Source organism: Zalophus californianus, chromosome 1 (assembly GCF_009762305.2).
Source record: "Zalophus californianus isolate mZalCal1 chromosome 1, mZalCal1.pri.v2, whole genome shotgun sequence".
Taxonomy (NCBI): domain Eukaryota; kingdom Metazoa; phylum Chordata; class Mammalia; order Carnivora; family Otariidae; genus Zalophus; species Zalophus californianus.
The window spans coordinates 158,842,641-158,864,625 of NC_045595.1; the positions used below are offsets into that span (position 1 = coordinate 158,842,641).

At 48.1% G+C, this 21,985-nt stretch overlaps 1 protein-coding gene across 1 annotated transcript; it reads right to left on the bottom strand.

The window, feature by feature from the left end:
- Positions 1-6,877: 6,877 nt before the first annotated feature.
- TAGLN3 (transgelin 3) lies at positions 6,878-20,337 on the bottom strand. Its single transcript, XM_027587766.2, has 4 exons — positions 19,980-20,337; positions 18,657-18,831; positions 8,876-8,978; positions 6,878-7,362 (listed from the first exon to the last, which is right to left on the bottom strand). The coding sequence occupies exons 1-4, from the start codon at positions 20,157-20,159 to the stop codon at positions 7,221-7,223; spliced, it is 600 nt and encodes a 199-aa protein (XP_027443567.1). The 5' UTR covers positions 20,160-20,337; the 3' UTR covers positions 6,878-7,220.
- Between the last annotated feature and the right edge of the window lie 1,648 nt (positions 20,338-21,985).

Consider the following 21,985-nt stretch of genomic DNA (forward strand, 5'->3'; position numbering starts at 1 on the left):
TCTGCCTCAGGAGAGAGCCTCCCTCGCCTTAGCCTAATCCTGGCCTTAAACGATTCCAAAGAAACGGAAAAAGTCACATAACATTTTTATAGCTTTGCAGGAATAATTCTGATCAAGAATTGTATGTTAAACGTTCACGTGTAAAACAAGCTATCTTAAGTTATTGGTTACTTCTCTATGCACCAGGGTACTCTGAATTCAGGAAGGAATTAAACACGTCTTTTGAGCTGGGTCCAGAAAATCGTACATATTTGCGCTTTTCTGAATTATAGACAAGTGAGCTCTTCACTGTGAGTTCCTACTGCGGAAAAATTAAATGCTGGTTGAGCACAGGGGGGACCACGTTCTCGCTTGTGTATCCCCCAGAGTCCAACAGTGTGTCTCAGATGTGGAAGGCAGGGCAGTATAATGGAATTCATAAAACTCTGTAATCATAATATTCAGAGTTCCAATTCTAGTTTCCCCATAACTAGCTGTGAGACCTTGGGCAGTCCTTCGCCTTCTCTGATCCTTACTTTTCTTATCTGGAAAATGATGTAAATACTCACCTTGCAGGATTGTTATATGCATTTGAAGAGATCGATTATATAGAGCACCTGACACTTAGTAGGTGCTCAATAAATATCTTTCAAGCGAAATTCCCTTAGCTCGTTATTTTTTCCTTCAGTTGTTTTGAAACAGGATTTCTTCTCAGGCAGACTTTCTCATTTGGCAATCTCTGTGAGCCAAACTCATTCCATCATAAGACTGATGCAGTGTTCTCCCAAAGAATTACTGATCCAAGAATGTGGAACCAGCATGGATCTTTAATTTTATCTGAGAGAATGCCATTCAATATCTGTTTCATTAAAATAAAGGTCAGTAGGGCAATAATCGCTCTAAACCCAATTGAACCATAGTGAGATTTATCCTTGCCCTTCAAGATAGCTTTGCATTCTCTGCTCAGGGCCATAAAAGTTGACATATTTATTTTGTGAGCATATAATAGGCTTACAGCCACATCAGATCTTTGATTTTGCTGAATGACAAATTAACCACGTTTACTTTAGTTCTTTTGTCTAAGACATTCAAGTTGAATTCTGGAAGTAATCATTTCTGTTCCGGTCTCATATTTTGCCTTTTTTTTTTTAACCAGTTGACTCTTCTGTCTTACCAACCCTGTGTACGTCAGAGTCAGTAACAAGCATGAATAGCTCATGGATTTAATGTGCTCTTTGGCAGAGATGAAAAATGTTGGGATTTGGGGTTAGGACCCAGCAATCATAAAACTCCTTTGCAGCTGCTCAGGAAGAACACCAAGTTCCACTGACATCTTAATACGCAGATGGTGTCTTTCAGAACATTCACACACGTATTTTATAAGCGAGAATGCTGATGAGAGTGTAGAGAAGTGGTCACACTTATCCTTCCTCGGGGGAGATAGTGACCTTAAACTTACTCATCATCCGTACCATGAGGGCATTACCAAGCTCATGTGAAAGGTCACCTTGAATCTACATCATTCAAGAAGCTGACTGAATGGGGACAGTTAGCTTTCAAACTGTCTAAGCGAACTAGGCATGCACAACAACCTGCAAGAACGATGTTTTCATTTCTGCCAATAATGCTACCAGGAGTTACTCTGTGCTTCTTGTTACCATAGCAGTGAAAGAGCCATAGTCAACAGAATTATTTTAATTTTAATGACTGGTGAAATTAGCAGTTTTGAGGCGATGGCAATTACATTTATTATCAACAATAGTGCTGCAATCTATTATGTCATTAAAGATTTCTATAAATGATAACTAAAATGACAGCATGCCTAGAAATAAAAAAAAAAAAAAAACCAAGGCTTTATGAAAATTGGGCTTTGCATTTCCACTAACATAAGACCAGCCTCAATCACTGTTGTTGGTGGGAGGGGTGATAGGAAAAGCAGACAACTCTGGCCTAGTCTGTTTGCCTGGAGTCAGACATTTTCTTAAGTCATCTTTCTGTCTCTGACATATTAGACAACCATTAAGTGGGACATACAGTCACACTGCAACCAGGCACAACACTGCAAATGGCATCCCTACAGATGTCACTAGCCATTAGCAAATCTTTTTGTTTCCAGGATCATCAGGAGCCTTGATCGTGGCTCCTGGGTTGAAGCAGATGTCTGAAGCCGAGAGCTTGATGTGTTGATCCCGTGGTGGATCTGCAACCGTCACCAGGGAAAATTCTTTTCTTGTTTCTTTTTTTTTTTTTAAAGATTTTATTTATTTATTTGACAGAGAGAGAGAGAGCAAGAGCAGGAACACAAGCAGGGGGAGTGGGAGAGGGAGAAGCAGGCTTCCCACCTAGCAGAGAGCCCGATGCGGGGCTCGATCCCAGGACCGTGGGATCATGACCTGAGCTGAAGGCAGACGCTTAATGACTGAGCCACCCAGGCGCCCCACCAGGGAAAATTCTATACTTGAGAACAAACAATGTTGAGGCCTTCTTTTAAGATCCCGACCCTTAGCTCTGTCCCCTGGCAGTCTAAGATGGAAGAAGGCTCCCCGGCATGGGTACCACAGGTCCTTCCCACGTCACATGGCTCTTGTTCAAGGCTACCCAGCAAGGATTTGTCTGGAAATCCAAGCCTGTTCCTCATTGTTTTAGCTCTATTGGGTGCAGGCAGGTTGGGGCAAATGGTAAGGAAGCCCCTACATTCCCAGGATGGCACAAAGCAGAAGCTCTTGAGTCTAGTCTCTTCTGGCAAACATTCCCAGGCCAGCCCAGCCCAGAGAGCTATTCCTTCAGAGAGACCAAGTGGACATGGCTCTCATTTGGCCCTTCAACAAGCAATGGATACAAGGAGCTGCAGAGTAGATTCTGTTTGTTCAACTAGACTACAAATTCATTCCATTAAAAGCCATGTTCATATTTCCTTGTCTCCCTATTTGTAATACAATTCCATAAATATATTAAGGACTCAGTAAATTCTTATTGATTGATGGCAGGGATGGGGTTTTCTAGACATTTCTTTTCTTTTCTTTTTTTTTTTTCTAGTCATTTCCATACCTTTAGCACATAGATGGCTTTTGCTGATCCCCAGGACAGTTTTTGAATACATAAATAAATGAAAAGAATAGAATGCTACATTAAGACATGGCTTAATAAAGCCTTAGGAAGAATTAGGATTAGCAGAAAGGCTGAGTAATAAAAATGAACGAGTGTTTCTCTGGAAGCCTCTAAAGAAGCCTCTAAAGATTAACTAGCCAAATGATGTAAAAGTCATTTCACCTTTGGTTTCTAGTATTATTATGAATAAAACTCAAGGTTCAGAATAGGTGATCTCTCAATGATTTTAGAAGAGGAAAAGGGTTCAAGCCTCTACTTAGGGCTAGCCAGGGATAGGCCCCAAAGAGCCCATCCAGTTTAAAAATAAAGGGGAGGGGTTCTTTTTAAAAGAGAGCAAAAGGTTCATTCTAACAGATTTTTTAAAAATTCACTGCTGGAATTGTTTAGATATTGTTTTGTTTAGAATTTTTCACATCTATGTTCCCAAGTGAAATCAGTCTGTAATTTTCTTATTCTTGTTGGGTTTGGGAATCAATATTAAATGTGTTTGTCTTTTCCTAACAATTTCTTAAATTTATCAATATCTCTATATTTCCTCCAAACAGGACACTTTCTTTTTCTTTTCCTCGATAGTAATAGATAACCTTTTTCTCTCTCTATTGTTAAGTTGTGGTTTCCTCACTAACTTCTCCTCATTTCCCATATCAAATAGCATTTTCCTAGTAAGATATTTTTCTAATTGGAATACTTAATCCAGTTATGTTTTCAGAGGGTCTTTGTTAAATATTTTTGCTCCACTTTTGGGGTTAAAAAATTAGTTGCTATGTAGAAAATTACATGTTTAATGTTTTCTTTTATCCCTTCAGTTCCTCAAAAATATCACTTTATGTCTCCAGGTTACTGTTGAGAAGTTCAATTTTAATATGATATTCCCCCCTCATATGTAATGGGTTTTGATTTTTAAAAGCTTTGAGAGTTTTGTATTTATTCTTAGTGGTCATACATTTCACAATACTGTTTCCCACTGATGACTCATCATTTATTTTTTGGAATCTTTGTAAGTCTTTTAAAACTGAGTCCTTAGGTCTTTTTTTTTTTTCCCTGCGAAATTCTCAAAATCATTTCTTCAAATTTTTCCTCCCCTGTATTGATCTTTTTCCTTTCCTTCTGAGATTCCAATTATATGATTTTTGGCCCATATCACTTAACAATTTTTTTGTATTTACCATTTATTTGTGCCTATCTTTTTTTATAGAATACCTTGTTTTGATATTCCAACTTATTAGCTTGTTCATGTTATCCATTCTACTCTCAATCTTTATTTCATTTGTTTTTTTTAAGATTTTATTTATTTATTTGGGAGAGAGAGCTAGCAAGTGCATGGGGGCGGGGGGGGGGGGCGGCGGGTAGAGGGAGAGGGAGAAGCAGACTCCCCACTGAGGAGGGAGCCTGACATGACTCAGGCTGGATCCCAGGACCTGGAGATAATGACCTGAGCTGAAGAAAGCTGCTTAATTGACTAAGCCACCCAGGCGCCCCATTATTTCATTTATTTTTTTATGTTCCATATCCCCAGTTAATTTTTCTTCATAATGGATTATTGCTTCATGTGTCCAATAATTTCTCTTATCATTTTTATTATATTTATTAGACTACTTTTAAATGATTTTTCTGTCTGGTCCATGAATTCTACTTCATGGGGTAAGGGTGATCCAGTGTGTCTTTCGATCACGGTACTTTTGTTCCTCAGGAGTCTTCCAGATGCTGCCTGTGAGTTCACACTGCCCTGAGGTTATCTGCTACCTTGATTGCAAATACAAAGTGTGGAAAGGGGGAAAAAAACCTCAGGCCCCAGTTTGGATTGCTTCTGGGGACTCTTGGGAGCTGGAACTATTGTGTTGAGGCAGGTAGTCTTTGGAATTATGAACTGGGCTCTCATTCATGCTGTGTTAACTCTTATGCTCCAATACACCTTCTCCCCCCTAAGGCCTCCATTTTTTTTTTTTTTTTAACAGTCTCATTTCTAGGCTGTCATCATGCAAAGGGACTCAGAGATGGGAGCCTGAGGAGGTGGGGGCGCTCATGCTGGGAGGAAATACCCAGGTGCCCGCAAGTCTATCAGTGTTCTATCACCTGCTCCTCCCTCGGGCTGGGCTCCCTAGATTTGGGAGGCTACTTCCTTCCCGTTCTGAGCTGATTTCGCTGTTTTTCTGCCTCTTTTTTTTCTGTGTCTCTGGCACAGCTGTGGTGGAACCAGGGCGGTGTGGGGAACCGAACAGGCAGAGCCCGACAGCTCTCTCCCAAACCTACCCCACCGCTGATGGAGGCTATGTCCCACGTCCCCACTCCCAATCCCAGACAGGGACCTGACCACCTTCTATCTCTCTCCAGGAATTCCCTTCCAGTTTTATTTGTTTTTTTGGGGATCCATCAACCTGACTGTCTTGCTTTTACGGCAACTCCGAGGTAAGGGTTCAGCCGCCATGCTCATGTGACATCTTTTCAGGAACGAACAACTCACCCACCAGTGGCTGTCAGAGTCCATAGGGCTCCTCCAGGACACATTAGGTCCTTTAGGTGACTCAGGCTCATTCCTTTTACTGATTCTTGTTTGTTTTCTTTTAATATTAAAAGTCTTTTAAAATCTTATGCTGAATCCTAATATATAAAATGATAAGATCAGTGATGCTCTCACTGGAGAAGGAATGGGGACCCAGGATTCTGCCTCTTTTAAGCAGCACTTCCCACCCCCTGGGGATCCCATAGAAATCTCTATGGAAGCCTAGAACTGCAGAGAACACAGTCTGAAAAGCCACCACCCAAACATTTAGAGGGTGACAATATCTACAGTTTCATTTATTTTTATCTTTTCTTGTCAATTAACAATTCATGGTATGGGTACAATGCCTTATTTCTTTTCTTACTAAATGCATCCCTTTTTTTTTTCTTGTTTCTACTGGTAGGAAAGAATAAGATTAAGTTTTGGCCCCAAGGTTTATTAGCCTTCTTAATTTTTATATGGCTGACAGAATCTCTGGAACCTATCCATCTTAGCTACAGCTCAGTCTTAGGCAGTATCCAACAGTTTTAGGGATTTAGACCCTCTAAGTGAGTGTAAGGGAGCAATCAACATTGCCTCTAACTCCTGGCTTCTGAAGAAACAGTATGGGGGCGCCTGTGTTGCTCAGTCGCTTAAGCATCTGACTCTTAATTTCGCCTCGGGTCGTGATCTCAGGGTTGTGGGATCGAGTCCCGTTTCTGGCTCCTCGCTCAGCGCAGAGTCGGCTTCTCCCTTTCCCTCTGCTCCTCCCCCTGCTGTCTCTCTCTCTCAAATAAATAAAATCTTTAAAAAAAAAAAAAAAACCTGTATAAATGTGGGCAGCAGAGCCAGGGTCTGGCCTGCAGGGGGAAGATTATTGGTACAGAAGTGACAACAGCTCTTTCCTTCAACGGTCACCCATCCATTTGATAAAACCACCCATCCAGCAAATACTTCCTGGGTTTCCATATGAGAGTCTCTTAAGAACTAGGGTTTTGGTTTCCTCATTCCCGCATCTCCCCCGACCCCCAGTCTAGCATCATAAGCACAAGGAAAGAACTTTGACCCAGGGGATCGATCAAAGAGCTTGTTCTTGAATTCATGGCTGTAGGCTGTCCGAGTGGGCAAAACTATTCCTACACTTCTGCTGCCATTGCCAAGATAAACAACACAACCTTCTTAGGGCTTCCTCGAAGCTCACCTATATCTCTCCATCTACAGCTTGGGCTCGATTCCATCCTGCTGGCCTGGTGAGCGAATGGAAAGCCAGCCCTGCAAGCCAAGACCCTGCCACAAAGAACGAAGTTTACGTTTGAAGCCACAAGACTAATTTGTTTATTAGGTGTGTTCTAATACGTTGAGGAGGGGGCATTTTTGGCAAATAAATAAATAAATAATCCGACAAAAGGCCGTGACTTTGGGGCCAAGGAGGAGCTCGGGAAGAGGAGGCGGAGTCTTTGCATAGTTCTAAACGAACGCAAGGTGGCAGCAGTGGGCAACGCGGGTTCGCAGCGGAAATGCAGCACTTGCAAAAACCAGAAACGGGAGGCTTTGAGAAAGAGGAGAAGGTCAGAAGGTGACTAACTATTTCTTTATCACAGAGACCGTGGTGTGGAACATTCGTCCTCTCTCCTGGGAGGCGGGAGGCGGCATGTCACATGATCTGCCTGGGCATCCCGTACCCCGTCATGCCCGCCTGGGAGGCCCCCTTGTTGCTGCCCATCTGCAGGCCGATGACGTTCTGTCCCTGGCGAAGCTGCTCCTCTGAAAATCCTCTCCGATTCTGCTGAGCTTTCCTGGGCAGAGGAAGTGAGGGGGAATAAAGTCATTCTGACAGTTTTCAAACCCTTCCCAAGACATGCAGTTAGAATGGCTCTCCCGGGGGGGGGGGGGGGGGGGGCTACCAGATAGAACACAAGGTCATCAAATAGAATAGTAGGCCCTGTACTGAGCTACAGTACTGATAGGAACTATGATCCTACCCTGAGCTATGGCCCTACTCTGAGCTATGGCCTGACCCTGAGCCATAGCCCTACCGTGATGAGCCCTACCCTGAGCTATGATCCTATCATAAGCTATGGCCCTACCCTGATCTATAGTCCTACCCTGGGCTATGTTCCTACCCTGGGCTATGGTCCTATCATGAGCTACAGCCCTACTCCAAGTAGGCTGCTCCATGATACATGAGCTCTCTACTCCTTAGAACCCAGATGATTTTTCAGAATTTCCATGAAAGAATCAGTGGGTCCTCTCTGAGGACTTCACTCTCAGACAACTTTCTTATCACCCACTCTCTCAGAGTTACCTCAAGCCCTTGTGAAAATTACAAACAGCCCTTCTTACAAAGCAGGTCATTAATCCCAACCCACCTTTCCCTGTGTAGGGCCAAGTATTAATGTTCCCGTTTTAGAGCTACAGGACCTAGGAGTCAAGGAGGAAACATTTTCTTCCTTGCCAGAGGTCAGCAAGCTGCAGTAAAGAGCCAGATAGTAAGTAATTTTGCTTTTGTGGGTCATATAAACCATGGTATGTCACTAACAAAGCTGGGACTAAAACCAGAGTTTCAACTGGCCAATATCTAGGAAGTTTTCGGACCAGGTTCATTTAAACTGGTACCTTTTTATAACAGCTAGAAGAAGAAAGAGGGATTAGGGAAATGAAGGGTCAATTATCTGCTACAAAGTGCTCTTTTGTCTTCATTGCCCACAGAGCTCTTGGGTTGAGTTCATGATCCCTTCCTTCCCCCAACCCATGAAAACAGCAGCAACAACAATAACAAAATAAATCCTTTACTGACATGACCACATAAGACATTATCCAGACCAGGCCACTTTTGGAAGTGAAAGTGACCGTTATCAATAAATTCACTGGGACAACAGGCATGAACCAGGACATATTTTCTCTTCATTGAGTGCAAGAATAGATAAATGAGTTGACTTAGGGCTTCTTAGATCAGAATAAAACCAAGTTCAGACCTCGAGCCACCTTCCTGAGAAAAGCCAGCCAAGTCCCGCTCAGCCTCTAGAGAAGGAGCATGGCCAGAGCTGGAGGGTCCAGGTATCTAGCAGGGAACACTCAACCAGGTTCGCTGTGGGTGGGTGGGCTGCTGGCCTCATGGCAGCATAGCTCTTTCTTTGCTCTCAGCAATCAGCTGTGGGGCCAGGAGTGCCCCCCCCCCCCAGCCCCCTACAGCACTTGCTCCTAAGGGCTTTGTGTGGAAATGGCCTCTGGGGTTTCAGATCCTCTGGTAAAATCCTCCTCTGCTGGAGGGGCGGGGAGGGGGACGGGGAGGCGGGAAGGGTTACTTACCTGTGAAACCAGGATGGCTCTCCCCTGTAACAGCCGTCATCCTTGGTGACCGCAACACTGCCGAGAGCCATCAGAGTCCTCTGCACGGCCGCCATGTCCTTCCCTGCAAGCCAACAGAGAAATGAAAGCCAAGCCTGTGTCAGGGCCGAGGAATCTGGAAGGATGGGGCTGGCCCTCTGGGAAGGAAGTTCTGATAGGAGGCTGTAGGCGATCCCATCCTAGGCGGAGGGATGGCAAATACTTCTCAAAGCCCTGAAGATAACTGTAGCAAAACTTCCTAGAAAGGAACCAAAAAATCACCTGCTTACTCTCTATATGACTTGCCCAGTTTCTCATCCTTTCATAGTTGCTATATGAAGAAAACATTCTAAACACCTATGCGCTCAGATACAGGTAAATCCCTGCCCTGGGCAGAGGCCCTCGTGTCAGTGGGTTCTAGAGGCTGTGGCAAGGGGACATCCTGTGGCTAGGCTTGTGAGCTGGTCTGCAGATGAGGATTTTCCTCAGGAGTGGGGGGAGGGGTAGGAAACTAGAAAGAAGTTGTTTTGGATGGATTAAGTGCACCAAACCCCAGCTGGCTCCTCTCTTTTACTTTCTCTGGGTTAAAAGGATCTAAAATCACCCATTGTGCATCCAACTGAGTACTCGCTTGGCTCTCTGGGCTGGAGACATGCACATGAAGGAAAGCAAATCAACACAGAAAGCGCTCAATGCGACACAAATGAGAGGCCCTTTATTCTGTGCAGCTTGGAAGGAGCTAAATGGAGATAAAAAATAGCTGGTTTGTGGGGTGTGTGTCCGTGTGTGTGTGTGGTGTGCCCCTTCCACAGTGGGAGGGGGAGCACTGTTACCTGAGGGGCCCAGTGACCGTGAACCCTCAGAGAAGGCCATTGGACCCTACCAGTCAGCCTGTTCCTCCCATCTCTTCTCCTCTCCTCCCTTGCGTCTGACTGCCAGGCCCTGGACTGGGAAAGGATGCCCCTGTGCCGTTTGCCCTGACTTAGAACCAGATCCATGAAGGGCACAAGTGGGAAGAGCAAAGCTCAAGGCTCAGGTTTAGGAAGGAGAGCGGCGTTCAGCGGGGTGGGGGGGTGGTGTAAAGCTATGAAAGCTAAAGGCCAATACTAAAAGGCCCTCTTTGGGGGCACCTGGGGGGCTCAGTCGGTGAAGCGCCTGATGCTTGGTTTCGGTCGTGATCTCAGGCTCTGCACTCAGCGGGGAGTCTGCTTGAGATTCTCTACCTCTGCTCCTCCCTCCATTCATATGTGCTTTCACTCTCAAATAAATAAATCAATCTTAAAAAAAAAAAAGGCCCTCTTTGCACAGAGTGAGCCATCTGTGGTCTTTCCGTCAGGGCTGTTGCAGCTCAGTCACTGGGGAATACAGAATTATAGGAGAAAGGCAGATGGAAAGCAAGCCCGCAGTAGAACGCTGATCAACTAAACCATTAAGGCCCACAGAGGAAGTCCAGTTCAGGATGCCCATCTATTCAATGAGGAGAGAGAGAGAGACAGCAGATCCTCCTTCCTTCACTTTTCTTCTCCACCCCATGAACCACAGGACGATTTCTGGGGTCCTGAGGCCAGGTGCGGTTGGCAGGCAGCTGCGGGAGGCAGGGACGTCAGAGGAGAGTCCCCGGGTGCAAGGAGCAGCTGGGGGGAGGGCAGGTCAGAGTGTGTGGGCAGCAGATGGGCGGAGGAGGGCCCAGGAATAGTGAGATGCAAGAGCAAGTCCAGAGGTGGTTGTGAGAATGACTTCTCTCCATAGATAAAAAGCTTTTCTGTAATTGTCACCGTGTAATGTGATCCTTTTTTCGGGGGCGGGGGGGGAATAGAGCTGTAGTTATGATATTCTGAAGGCCCACTCTGGAAAGAGAAAGGGAGAGGGTCTGCTCTTAAGTAGTGAGCCATTAAAGAGAGCCTAGAACAATGATGAAGCGCAGGGAAGTTTAGGAAGGTTTGGATACACCACTCAGCTCTGCTCATACAAGGAGCACTCAGGAAGTCTGTTTCTGCTGGCTGGAAGGAGCGGGTCTGGTAAGCCCAGGGGCTGGAGGTGCCCAGCAAGTCAGCCACAGATACCACCCACAGCCATGGGCACAGCGGCGGGCTGTTAGAACACAGACCCAGCCTCCTTCAGAAGTGGCTAGCTGCTGCGCATACTGCATGGACCCAGGCAGGAAGGAGGGGACAACGTTGGGGGCAAGGGTAAGAGAGCCAGGAACCCACCTACCCTCATCCTGGAGAGTGGGAAAGGGAGCCACAACATAATCAGGGGCAGAAGAAGCTAGGGAAGGAGGCTGTTTTTGACCGGAACACATTGGAGAAGTTTTTCTTAAGAAAGGTCCCAAGGCAACAGATTTGATATAAATTAGAGGCTAGACACTTTATTATACATGACATCAACCCAGTGGAATTGATATTACTGCCTGCAGTGGAGGGATGGGAAAACTAATTCAGGGAGATTAATGAGCGTGCCCAGAGTCCCTCAGCAAGTAAACCAGAGCCTGGCTGTAGCTCAGGTGTCAAAATGCAAAGCCCACAAACAGTCCACTAGGGCCACCATTTCCCAGGGGTCCCCATTGCAGGCTGTTTGGGGTGCCCCGTTCCTTGGTGATCAGAGATGATCAGAAGGGGTGGCAGTAGCAGCTTCAGTGCCAGGCAGGAGGGAACGCACTGGGGGGACAAAGCTGGGTCATGGTCCTTGGTCCCCATTAGTTCAAGGGTACCAACCCCAAGGGCCATAAAGTCTTTGAGAGTTTTTGTCTGGAATAGTTTCTCCAGGCCTCCACCCAAATGAGGTTAAAGCAGGAGGAAGAGTTGGGGCCTAGAGTCCCCCATCAGCATGCCAATCAAGTTCAACATTGCCAAGATTCTGAGTAACACTATGAGCAGAAATCTGCCTCTCTAACTTGTCTAGCTTGCTTTCCTATCATGTCTAGTTAGCTTTCTAACAGACGTCCCTAACAGACTCCCAGATTGATGGAATGGCATGAGGGCCTTTTTCTAGCCTCCTGTTTCTTTATCAGTTCAGAATTCCAGATCACATGCTGCTGGAGGGAGGGGGCCATTTGCAGAGGCTGACTTCTGTAACGGGGGGTCACATACTCAATGTCTAGAGGAGCAGTGAGGTTAAGGAGCATCTGTGAATCTTGTCACCACCTGCCTAGAGCACGGCACTTCAGAACGAGGTTTCCCAAGCCTCTTGGACTATTTATGGGATGCTGTGGGGGAGATCTCTTCAAAAATATGAATTTTGGGATGGCTGGTGGCTCAGTCGGTTAATCGTCTGCCTTCAGCTCAGGTCATGATCCCAGGGTTCTGGGATCGAGTCCCGCATCGGGCTCCCCGCTCAGCGGGAATCCTTCTTCTCCCTCTGCTTGCTACTCCCCAGCTTGTGAGCTCAGTCTCTCTCTCTCTGGAAAATAAATTAAAAAATCTTAAAAAAATATATATGAATTTTGACATCATTCCCCTGAGAGACGGAGTCAGCAGGCCTGGGGGGAGGCCTGGAAGTTCATATTTTTAATAAGTTCCCCAGGTAATTTACACCATTAGGCAAGTCTGAGAAACATGATGACCCTCAAACTAGACTGATCATCAGAAATATCTGAGAATCTTAAAAATTCAGATTCTGGAGCAATCTCCTGGGATGATTCTGATATAGCCAGATGGATAGGCACCACTGCTCCAGCACTTTGGTTTTTCACTTTTTAAAAACATCGCAATGTCTGGCACATGGTAAGTTACTATGTAATATTCCTTAAGCAATAACTCCTCCCTTCAGAGCTATCTTCCCCAAAATCAAATGGTAAAGTCAATAATTAGAAGGGCTCTGATCCAAGTCAGGAGCCAGCTCAGAATCCTGGCAGCGTGGAATCTCTTTGCTCCCTGAAAGCTACCCCTAGATATTTTGGCAAGACAGCTTGAAAACCACTGCTGAAGGCTTTTCTTCCAAGAAAAAAAAAAGAAGAAGAACGGTCCTGAAAGAAGTACCAACTAGAGGGAAGTGCTGGGAATTTTCTAGATGCTGAGTCCTTGGTGGTGACCTAAAAATGAGACCACTGGCCATTAAAATGGGAAGCGACACAGGGAATAGGAGGTGCCAAATGTCCATAAACAGCTCAGCATTTTGATCAGGTGACCCAGACTCTTATGGGAGGGGCTGATATCAGACTTGCAATTGTGGGAAACAAGACAGTGGTGTAGTACAGTAGCTTCCCTTGTCTCACCTGGCAAACCTTTTCTCAGAGTCTTGACATCTGGGTGTGCCCTCTTTGCTGCATTATCACTGAGCAGGGTTTTCCCAAGCACTCCAAACTATGAAATGATGACCTCTGGGGGGTGGGGCCAAGGGTTCTGTATTGTCAGGTCCCTGCCCCCACAACCGGGACTTTTTTTTTTTTTTTAAGTAGATAGGCTCCATGCCCAGCGTGGAGCCCCATGTAGGGCTTGAACTCAGGACGCTGAGATCAAGACCTGAGCTGAGATCAAGAGTCGGATGTTTAACTGAGCCACCCAGGCGTCCCACCACCAGGAATCCTTAATACCCATGAAGTTTGAGTGCTATTACCATAAGGATACTTCAACAGGGATTTTGTTCTCTTGAATTTTTTTTGTTGTTGTTGCTTTCATGATATCTTATGCATGTCTTTGGGAAGAAAAAATAATCGGAAGGGTAAAAGGGAAATAAAAAAGACCAGAGAAAGGTCATTTAGGCGGGTAAAGTCAGACTGGACACTCTACTTTTAATACTAAAAGTTTTTTACAGTTTATAGTCCAAACTCTTTGCTTCAGAGCTACTTCCATTTTTTTTTTTTTTAATCAGTCTTGACTCATCTTTGTTACTTCTGGAATACTGACCTTCTTCCTCTTTCTGGAACCATTTCTTTTTTCCCTGAGTGATAACTTAGGCATGACCCCAATTCTCTCCTCAAGGTAGAGGAACTATTGCTACGGTCAAAGGAGAAATGTCAGAGAATAGATTGGGCTTGCTCTGTGAGTTTTATGAATTTTTGTTGCTTGCCTTCCTGGAGACACTGTCGGGCAGTGGTTCTCAAAGTGGGGTTCCCAGACCAGCCAAAGCAGCGTCATGTATGAATTGGTAAGAAATGCACATTCCCGCGTCCTACCCCAGATTTAACACCTCAGAAGCTCTGGGGCTGTGTTTTCCTAAGCCTGCCGGGTGATTCTGCTGTACACTGGAGGCTGGGAACCGCTGCTGAGGGAAAAACCTGCCAACCACGATCACGAGCAGGCAGCGCTTGAGGTTGCTCTGACAGGAAAGGAGGCTGCACGCAGCAGGCATGTGTGGTGACTCAAGTCACTCCAGGTGCCTCACAAGATCCCAAAATGTCTCTCAAGTTGGGCGAAATGTTTCTTTGCTCTTGCGGTTAAGGAGTGACACACACAGCGGCACCTCCCCGGAGAATATATTTGGACCTTCCTGGTACTCCACCCCCAGTGGGAACCACACTCCTGCCTAACTCCCAGTCATCACGGAAGGGGAACAGGGAGGCAGGGTGAAACCACGTGTCCAGGATCCCTGTCAGTAGGACTACTGAGAGAAGTCATCCGACTAGACTGATCTTTGAGTCTCGCCCGCTCTGGCATTCTAGAATTCTACCTGCCTAATAACGCTTGCTCACCATGTGGTGATGCCAAGGAACCAAAAGGTTAGTTGCTGGCAGGCTTGTGGTAGGGGAAAGAAGCCAACATTTATTACGAGTCTGCTAGCCAGGCATTGTGCTAGGCATTGTACACGTTTAGTCCTTACAAGAACCCTCTGAGGAAGGCACTAGACCTATTTATAGAGAAGGAAACCGAGGCTCTCAGAAGCCAAACATCTGAACAAGTTCACGAAGCTGGGATGTAGCTAAATAGTTTTAACCCATCTACCTGACTCCAGACTCATGCTCCTTCCACTGAACCAAGACCTCCTGGGTCTGGAATTGGCAAAGCGACATATTGCAGGGAAAGACGTCAAGAGGGTAATGACCACGAGCTAGAAAAAAGTCAAAAAGGGGGCGTGCAAAGGCGGTCCCTCTGTGCTGGAGAATGGCTGATTCAGTGAAGACACCACCCATGACAGAAGGCAAATGTCATCCAGGCAACCCTACCGGCTTCTGCATGAAACCATTCATGAAGTCCACCTGTTCCAAGACAGAATGTGTGCCTTTCCAGCCTGCTCCTCCCGCCTTCATTATCCGTGTGTCCTACAGCAGGACAGGCGAATGACAACAGTAGTTTTCACACTATACATTGCGCTCTACGATTGCCAGCCACTACGCTAAGCACTTCTGACCCATCCTCCCATTCCGTCCCCATGTCAAGCCCATAAAATAGACACTAATACCCCTTTTTCCAGTTGAGAAAACCGAAGCTTAGAAAAGTTAACTGATAGGTGGTGGAGTAGAGGTGTGAACTAGGCAGTCTAATTTCTGACCCAGAAATCTGCATTCTACTAGCTTCCGGGGTAAGTTTTCTTTGCGTCTTTCTGACCCGCACATTCCCTAGCTCTCACGTGTTCTCTCTCATTCTCTGTCTCTGTCTCTCTCTCACACACAAACACACACACCTCCTTTTCCTGCTCCTCGCTTTTCTCCTTCCCACTTTCTCTCCACAAGAAAGACGCTGATGTCGAACCTCCGGTATGCTCTCCTGAGTCACAGACAGCTGAGACAGCCCCACTCCTGCCCCTTCCGGGTACCCATGGCAAAGCCAGAACCTGCCAGGCATTGACCTTCCATCATCCAAGAGAAGGACTTCTCCAGTCCTCTAAGCGGCCCTCCGCCCTCGTTTCTTCCCCAGCCCTGAGAGGGATTGCTCGGCCCCAGCTTCTTCCCAGGGGACCTTTGTCTCTAATATCCCTGTGGTTGTTTTCTGGGCCATTTAGCCCTGGGTTCCTTTTCAAAGCCCTGAACCGTTTATTCTGGTAGCTAGCTCCCAAGTCCATTGCAAACATTTCACTGTGCATCTAAAAGGGGCTTCAGGACAATGGGTCCATCCAGGGCCTCTGCCTCTCTAAAAAATGGAACCCTAAGTGAGAAGGCACTTGGCAAGCCGGGGCTCCTGCAGCTTTATTCATCCACAACATCAGAGCCACATGGAGTCACTGGGCACCCATGGGCAACAGACCACTACTGGGAAGATGCCAAGCAGGGAAGCTGGGGGGCAGGGGGCAGAGAGCTGTTGAGCATAAAATGCCTGCAGAGGAGGAAGAGAAGTCCCCAGACGAGGAGGACTGGACCAGTGGCAGCCACAGCCTCCACACCCACAGTGCGTGGAATCCGGAGTGAATGGCAATAAACTGAAAACCACAGCAGGCACAGTGGGGACAATGTGGCAGGAAGCTAAGCAAATGGCTAATTCAATAGCTGTATATGTAAACAGGTACACGCAGACACATGCCAACCCTGCCTGGTGGCGTCCCTTTGATTCCAGCTTGCTCCTCCCCAAACAGGAGCGACAGCAGGCTCTGGCAGAAAGGACCCAGCCTCCTCCCTCAGTCCTTGCTGCTGTACTGCAGGTCTCACCCTGGCCTTGCTCCAGGCCCGCTTGGCCCCTCCCTTCTCTGCCCAAAGCCACCCGCCATCCCACCACTCGCCCTGCTGTACGGTAACCAGCTCCGGCCTGAGCCTCAGTCGGTGATCCCGAGCATCCCCTCTAACGCTTCGAAAGACTCTTCCGGAACCTCAGTGCTCAGTCTCCCATGGAGGGGGCCACCGGAGGCCATTTGGACACCCCTAAGCATCCACTTTGCTATTGTCAACCATGGCTACCTAAACCAGGTCCATCACAACACCCTTGGAGCGAGTCCCCTTCTTTTCCTTTCAAGCTTCATACTTCCTTCCCCCCCACCCCCACCCCAGGGATGAGACTCCTCGGTGTCTGTCTCATTTCCTGTTTTCTAGGAGCATTAACCCGGCCTGGAGCCCGCCTGTCCCCTACCCTACCTCGGGCTACCACAGTCAGTCTCGCTCCTGCTTCTTGACCCCCCTTTCCCTTAAGAAGTATGAACATACAGGGCTGGGGCAGGTGGTGTAGACGCCCCCCTGCTCTGTCAATCAGGGACCATTGCTCCCTCCACCCCTCCTCTTCACTGCCAGCACCTCCGGGATATAAAGTTTACCTGCGTGGTCTTTGATAAACGTGGAAAGGCAAATAGAATAGCCTCAGTCACGTAAAGACAGGGAAGCACACTCGGGGTCCCCATCTCCCACTTTCTTCCTCTTCCTACTTTCTGTACTTGGGGAGGGGCTCACCCTTCTATTCACAAGAAACCCCCAGCGCAGGAGCTCCATCCTTCTGCCCCACACAGCCCTGACTCCTCCTCCTTATCTTCATCCTCCTCAGTCACAGTTAGGACTCAACAGCCCGCTCCTGGTGTAGGTGAAGGAGACAGCCTCCTGGTCAGAGTGTGGCATGGCACGTTAGTTGAGGCCCTATTCTCCAGCATCAGAGAGTTCAGGTTTGAGCCCCGGCTCTGCTGCTAGTTACCGGCCATACGATGTAACAAGTAATTATAGGCAAGCCTCAGCATCGTCTTCTATGAAATGGGAAAATTAATAACACCTCATAGAATTGTAGGAGAATTGACTGGCATTACACAGTAAAGTCCTTGCACCATGCCTCCTAAATGGAAAACTATCCATAAGCAGTGGCTATCTTTATTAGCTGGGAAAATCATCCCAGTTTTGATCTAAAGAGCAGAAACCAAGCCTCAGCTGTGACATCCATGAGGATGTGGAGGTAAGTATCCACGAAGTCCTGTGGCCTGACCCGAAGGACTGGATATCTGAATTTCTCAGTAATGGCAAAACACAGGTAACCTGACCGGAGTCTTAGGATTTTAATAACTCGCATGAGAAGGAAACAGGAAATGCCACTTCCCTGGGTGTCCTATTGGTTGGACCACTGATAACAGCCAGGGCCAGTGACCATGAGGCTGCAGAGCCGGCCTGGAGGCCCGCTTGAGCCGTTCTGTATCTCCAGAGCCTGGCCGGCTTCGCATGGAACAGTTGCACGGAGGGCCACACACACATTTCGGCTCGAGGGGCACACTAGGCCCTATGCCCATGGGTCCCAAATTCTTGGGCAGTGTCTCCAGTCACATCATTTGCCCTAATAATGCTGGATTGTTAAATACGTCCAGAAATGGGATTTGATTTTTATGCCTCATAACACGTGTTAAGTCACAAATGTGAAAGAAAAAATCACGTGTCCCACTTTCTGAGCAGAATACATATCTGGAAGGTAGAGTCCCCAAGCCCTCCAAAAATAGACCTTTTGGTCGGGGTGCTCATGATTTCTCAGATTGAATGACACAACGGCGCCCGGCGGCTTTGTCCGTAAGCCCTGCCGCTGGTGAGTCAGAAGCAGGCTTACCACCCCCCTTCTCCTCCAGTAGCTACCATTTGTTCGGCAAGAGTTACGTGGTGGGAGGGGGGTAGCAGGAATAAAAGACATCCATGTAACCATTTTAGCTTCCTCTCCGCCGAGGCCTCTGTTTTCCACGCTAGTTTGCTGAGGTCCCTGCCATGTCCTCAGGGTGTGCGTTCCCTCAGAGGAGGAGACCCTTTTCAATAGAATATCACAAAGGGGTAGGCTAACAGTACCTCTGGGTCACGGTGGATAATGCCCCCCCCACAAGCTCCCCCCCCCCCCCCGCCCCCAGGGGCACACACAGGCCCGGGGAAGAACATGGCGAGCAGGTTTCACAAAGAGATGGGCAAAGTGGAGAGGGTGGAGGATGCAGTCCCAAAGGCCCGAGGGCTGTTTACCTTCCCATAGATCCACCGTCTGAAAAATGTCAGTGGTCCTGACGCCGTAGATCTCTGCAGCTTTTAGGAACTGAGAGATTTGCTCCATCTGCTTAAAAGCCATCTTTGACTCAGAGATCTTGGGAATGGGCTCCTGTCCTGGTGGGTATAAACTGTTTATCAGCTTGCACAGGACCTGCAGGGAGAAAGGGGAGATAAAAATCAATGTTTCCCTTTGTATTTACCCATCACGGATGCAAAGTGAATCCAGGCCCTACAGGGCGCAGCTTACAGGTTTGGGCAGAGGCAAGTCTTGCGCCCTAGGAAGGCGCTGGCTCCGGGCTGGGTAGCCAGGTTCCCACGCTAAATCCCCAAGACCCAGGTGGCCTCACTCCCAGGGCTGCTCCCCACTGCAGTGGGGCCTGCAGCCTAGGAATCCCCTTCCCTCCTTGCTCTGTGCTTCCTTTCTCTGGGGTCAGGGTGCGGGAAGAATGTTTACAAATAGGGAACAATGTGTGGTGATGAGGCCGTGATTGCAGACTTTCAAGTGAGGGAAGGGAGGTCCAATAATAGGATCTAATATTATATCTTCTATCAAAAGGCAGATCAGAATCAGCCTTCAATAATTCATCCCATATGTGCCAACAATGTATGAAAGAACTGAACCAGGTACCGTCCTCCTAGATGCCCGTAACCCAAGTCCTGGGCAACCCAACAGAAGTGGGGAGTAGCTGTTACGTAACAGTAAATCACAGCCTGGGGAAAACATGGGCTGGTGCGAATCAGCAGTCCCCAACCCCCAAACGCACCAGAGCCTCTACTCAGAAAAGCAGCTCTCAAATAAGGATTCGCTTCAGTTCCTTGAGAACCCATGCCTTCAACAGACATTCAGTACCCCCAGGCAGCAGGGCTCCGGGAAGCAAGGGAAGGATGGCCAAGTGCTTAGTCGTCCTGACTCCTTCCTTTGTTGTACTTTGTAACTAACCCATTCCCGGGGGGAAGGAATAACCCTGCAAGAGCTGAGGGGCCAACAGGTTGGAGAAATGGAAGGGAAATCCTTATCTCTATTCCCACGGGGAAAAAAAGCAAAAAACCTTCTAATTTGGCAACAACTTAAGAGGGAGCTGCCATGTCTCGGGTGGGTGGAGAATCCTTGAAGCCAGCTAGGGAATTGTGCGGGGAGTCCAGATCTTCAACCTGGAGAAATAAAGGCATGCCTATGCCCACCCCGCCAGGCACAGAGCTTGGCAGCCGCAGCTCCTCCCGCAGCCTGGCGTTGGAAGAGAAAGCCCTGGAGGGCTTCCCAGCCCGCCGCCCCAGCAACCAAGACCGCCCTGGCCTTACCGTCCCGTCCATTAACCATTTCTGAAAATGGGCCCGGCCGGGGGGCGGGTGCTCTATGTCCTCGGCGCACTGCAGGATGATCCAGTCCACCAGCTTGTTCTCCAGGTCCGCGTCATACTTCTGCTCGATCTTTTCCTGCACCTCTCGGCTTAAGCCGTAGCTCGGGCCCCTGTTAGCCATCTCTGGAAGAGAAGAGAGGACACGCGCCGCATCCACACAATGGCAGCAGCGGCCCCGGGCTCCCTGCGAGCGGGGCTGGGACGTGCGAGGCTGGGCGGCCTGGCCCCGCAGCAGCAGCAAAGCGGGCAGAAAGCCGGGCGTGGTTTAAATCAAGGAGCCAATGAAGCCGCTGGGGTTTCACCTACCAACGCGGAAGAAAAGCGCAGCCACGCGCCAGTGACTCTAGAATAAAGCCCCTGCTGGTCCAGGGGGGCCGGAACGCCCCTCTCGGTCCCGCCTATCGATGGGATGAGATGAGATGATGCGCACGGACTCACAGTCGAGGCCGAACCCCCCCCCCTCCACCTCCGGCAGCCGGGGGGCTGGGTGGTGGTCGTGGCTCCCCCTCTCTAGAGGCTCTTTGCAGAGGCGGGGACCCTGGGCTGGGAGAGGGCAGGTCCTTAACAGGCAGGAAGGCAGGCCGCCTTGACGTTCAGTTGCTGATTCTGCATGGCGCCTGGAAGAGTGGTACACTGACTGATTGGATTTTCTCCCGGCTGACGAGGGTCAAACGGGGGCCGTTGCTAAGAGCCCTCCAAAAAGCCGGCCCTCCCGCGTGTCACTCAAGCCCGCCGCCTCCCTCCCGCTGTGAGCTTCTTTCTGGCTGCACAATTCTTTCCCCTCCTCTGGGGGAGAGGGCTGATTGTCTATCAGGCCAGCACGCAGCTGCACGGGCCTGGGGCCTGGGGCCTGAGGCCTGGGGGAGGGTCCCTTCTGTCAGCTGTCCATCTGTCGGGATTGCCAAACCACTTTCCCTCTGCCCTGAGGTAACAGTTGTCTGTGCTGGCTGGACGGGAGGGAGGGGCTGAGAGCTGCAACCATTCACTTGTTCAGCTGCCCCCCAGATTCCATCCAGAAACTTCCATCCTGGTGGGAAACTGCTGTGCCTCAGTTTGACTTACCCAAAGAATGCACCTTTTTTTTATGCTATTTTTAATCGAAAGATACTAGGAGCATGTTTTATCAGTTAAACAGAGCTCAGTGTCAATGCCTCCGAAACTCATGGAGCGAAAGGTTTTGATAGCTTGTGAACGTTTCATCTGTTTATTTTAGTTAAGGACCTGGCAGGCCCCACTGACATGCTACCAGTGGGAACTGAGTATTTGGTCAAACAAGACCTCAGGACAAATCAATTTAGATGTGGGTTGGCCTGAAATTTTTAAAACTGCCAAAGAGCTGGGCAATCAGCCTTCCTAGCCTGCAAGCCACTTGGGGGTAAGGTCTCATTGGTGTTGTGCAAGTCTCTGGGTACTTTTCATGAGAAAAACACCCCAAAATGTGTTCTTTTGGTTCATTCAGCAAGTATTTTTTGAGTGCGTCATTGTGGCACTACTGAGCTGGAGAGGAATCAAAGACAATTCTTTCCCCTGAGAATTGCTCAATTGACTCCGGCATATTAGATAAAACAATTCTGGTATATGCAAAGGTAATCTTTGTCTCTGTGCAAAACTGGTTGGAAGCTAGGCAGGGAATGACTCCTTAAATAATACGTGTATTGAGAGAAATCTGCTGGCTGAGGCCTGGACTAGTGGAAATGTAATCGCTTAGTAGACATGTGGGTGGTTTGCCTGAGAAAAGAGTGGTCAGTAGCTGAAGGCATAGAGAGAGAACTCTGAGACACAGAGGGTTGTAAGAGAGCCCGCTTTTAGTAGAGCACTGGGTTTAGCAAAAGGCACAGAAAGGACGGACTAATGCAGATCTTGATGCTGTATGGGATCATCAGTTGAAGAAGCTCTAAAAGATCATCAGTTGAAGAAGCTCTAAAAGCTCCAGAACTGGGCTTGGGG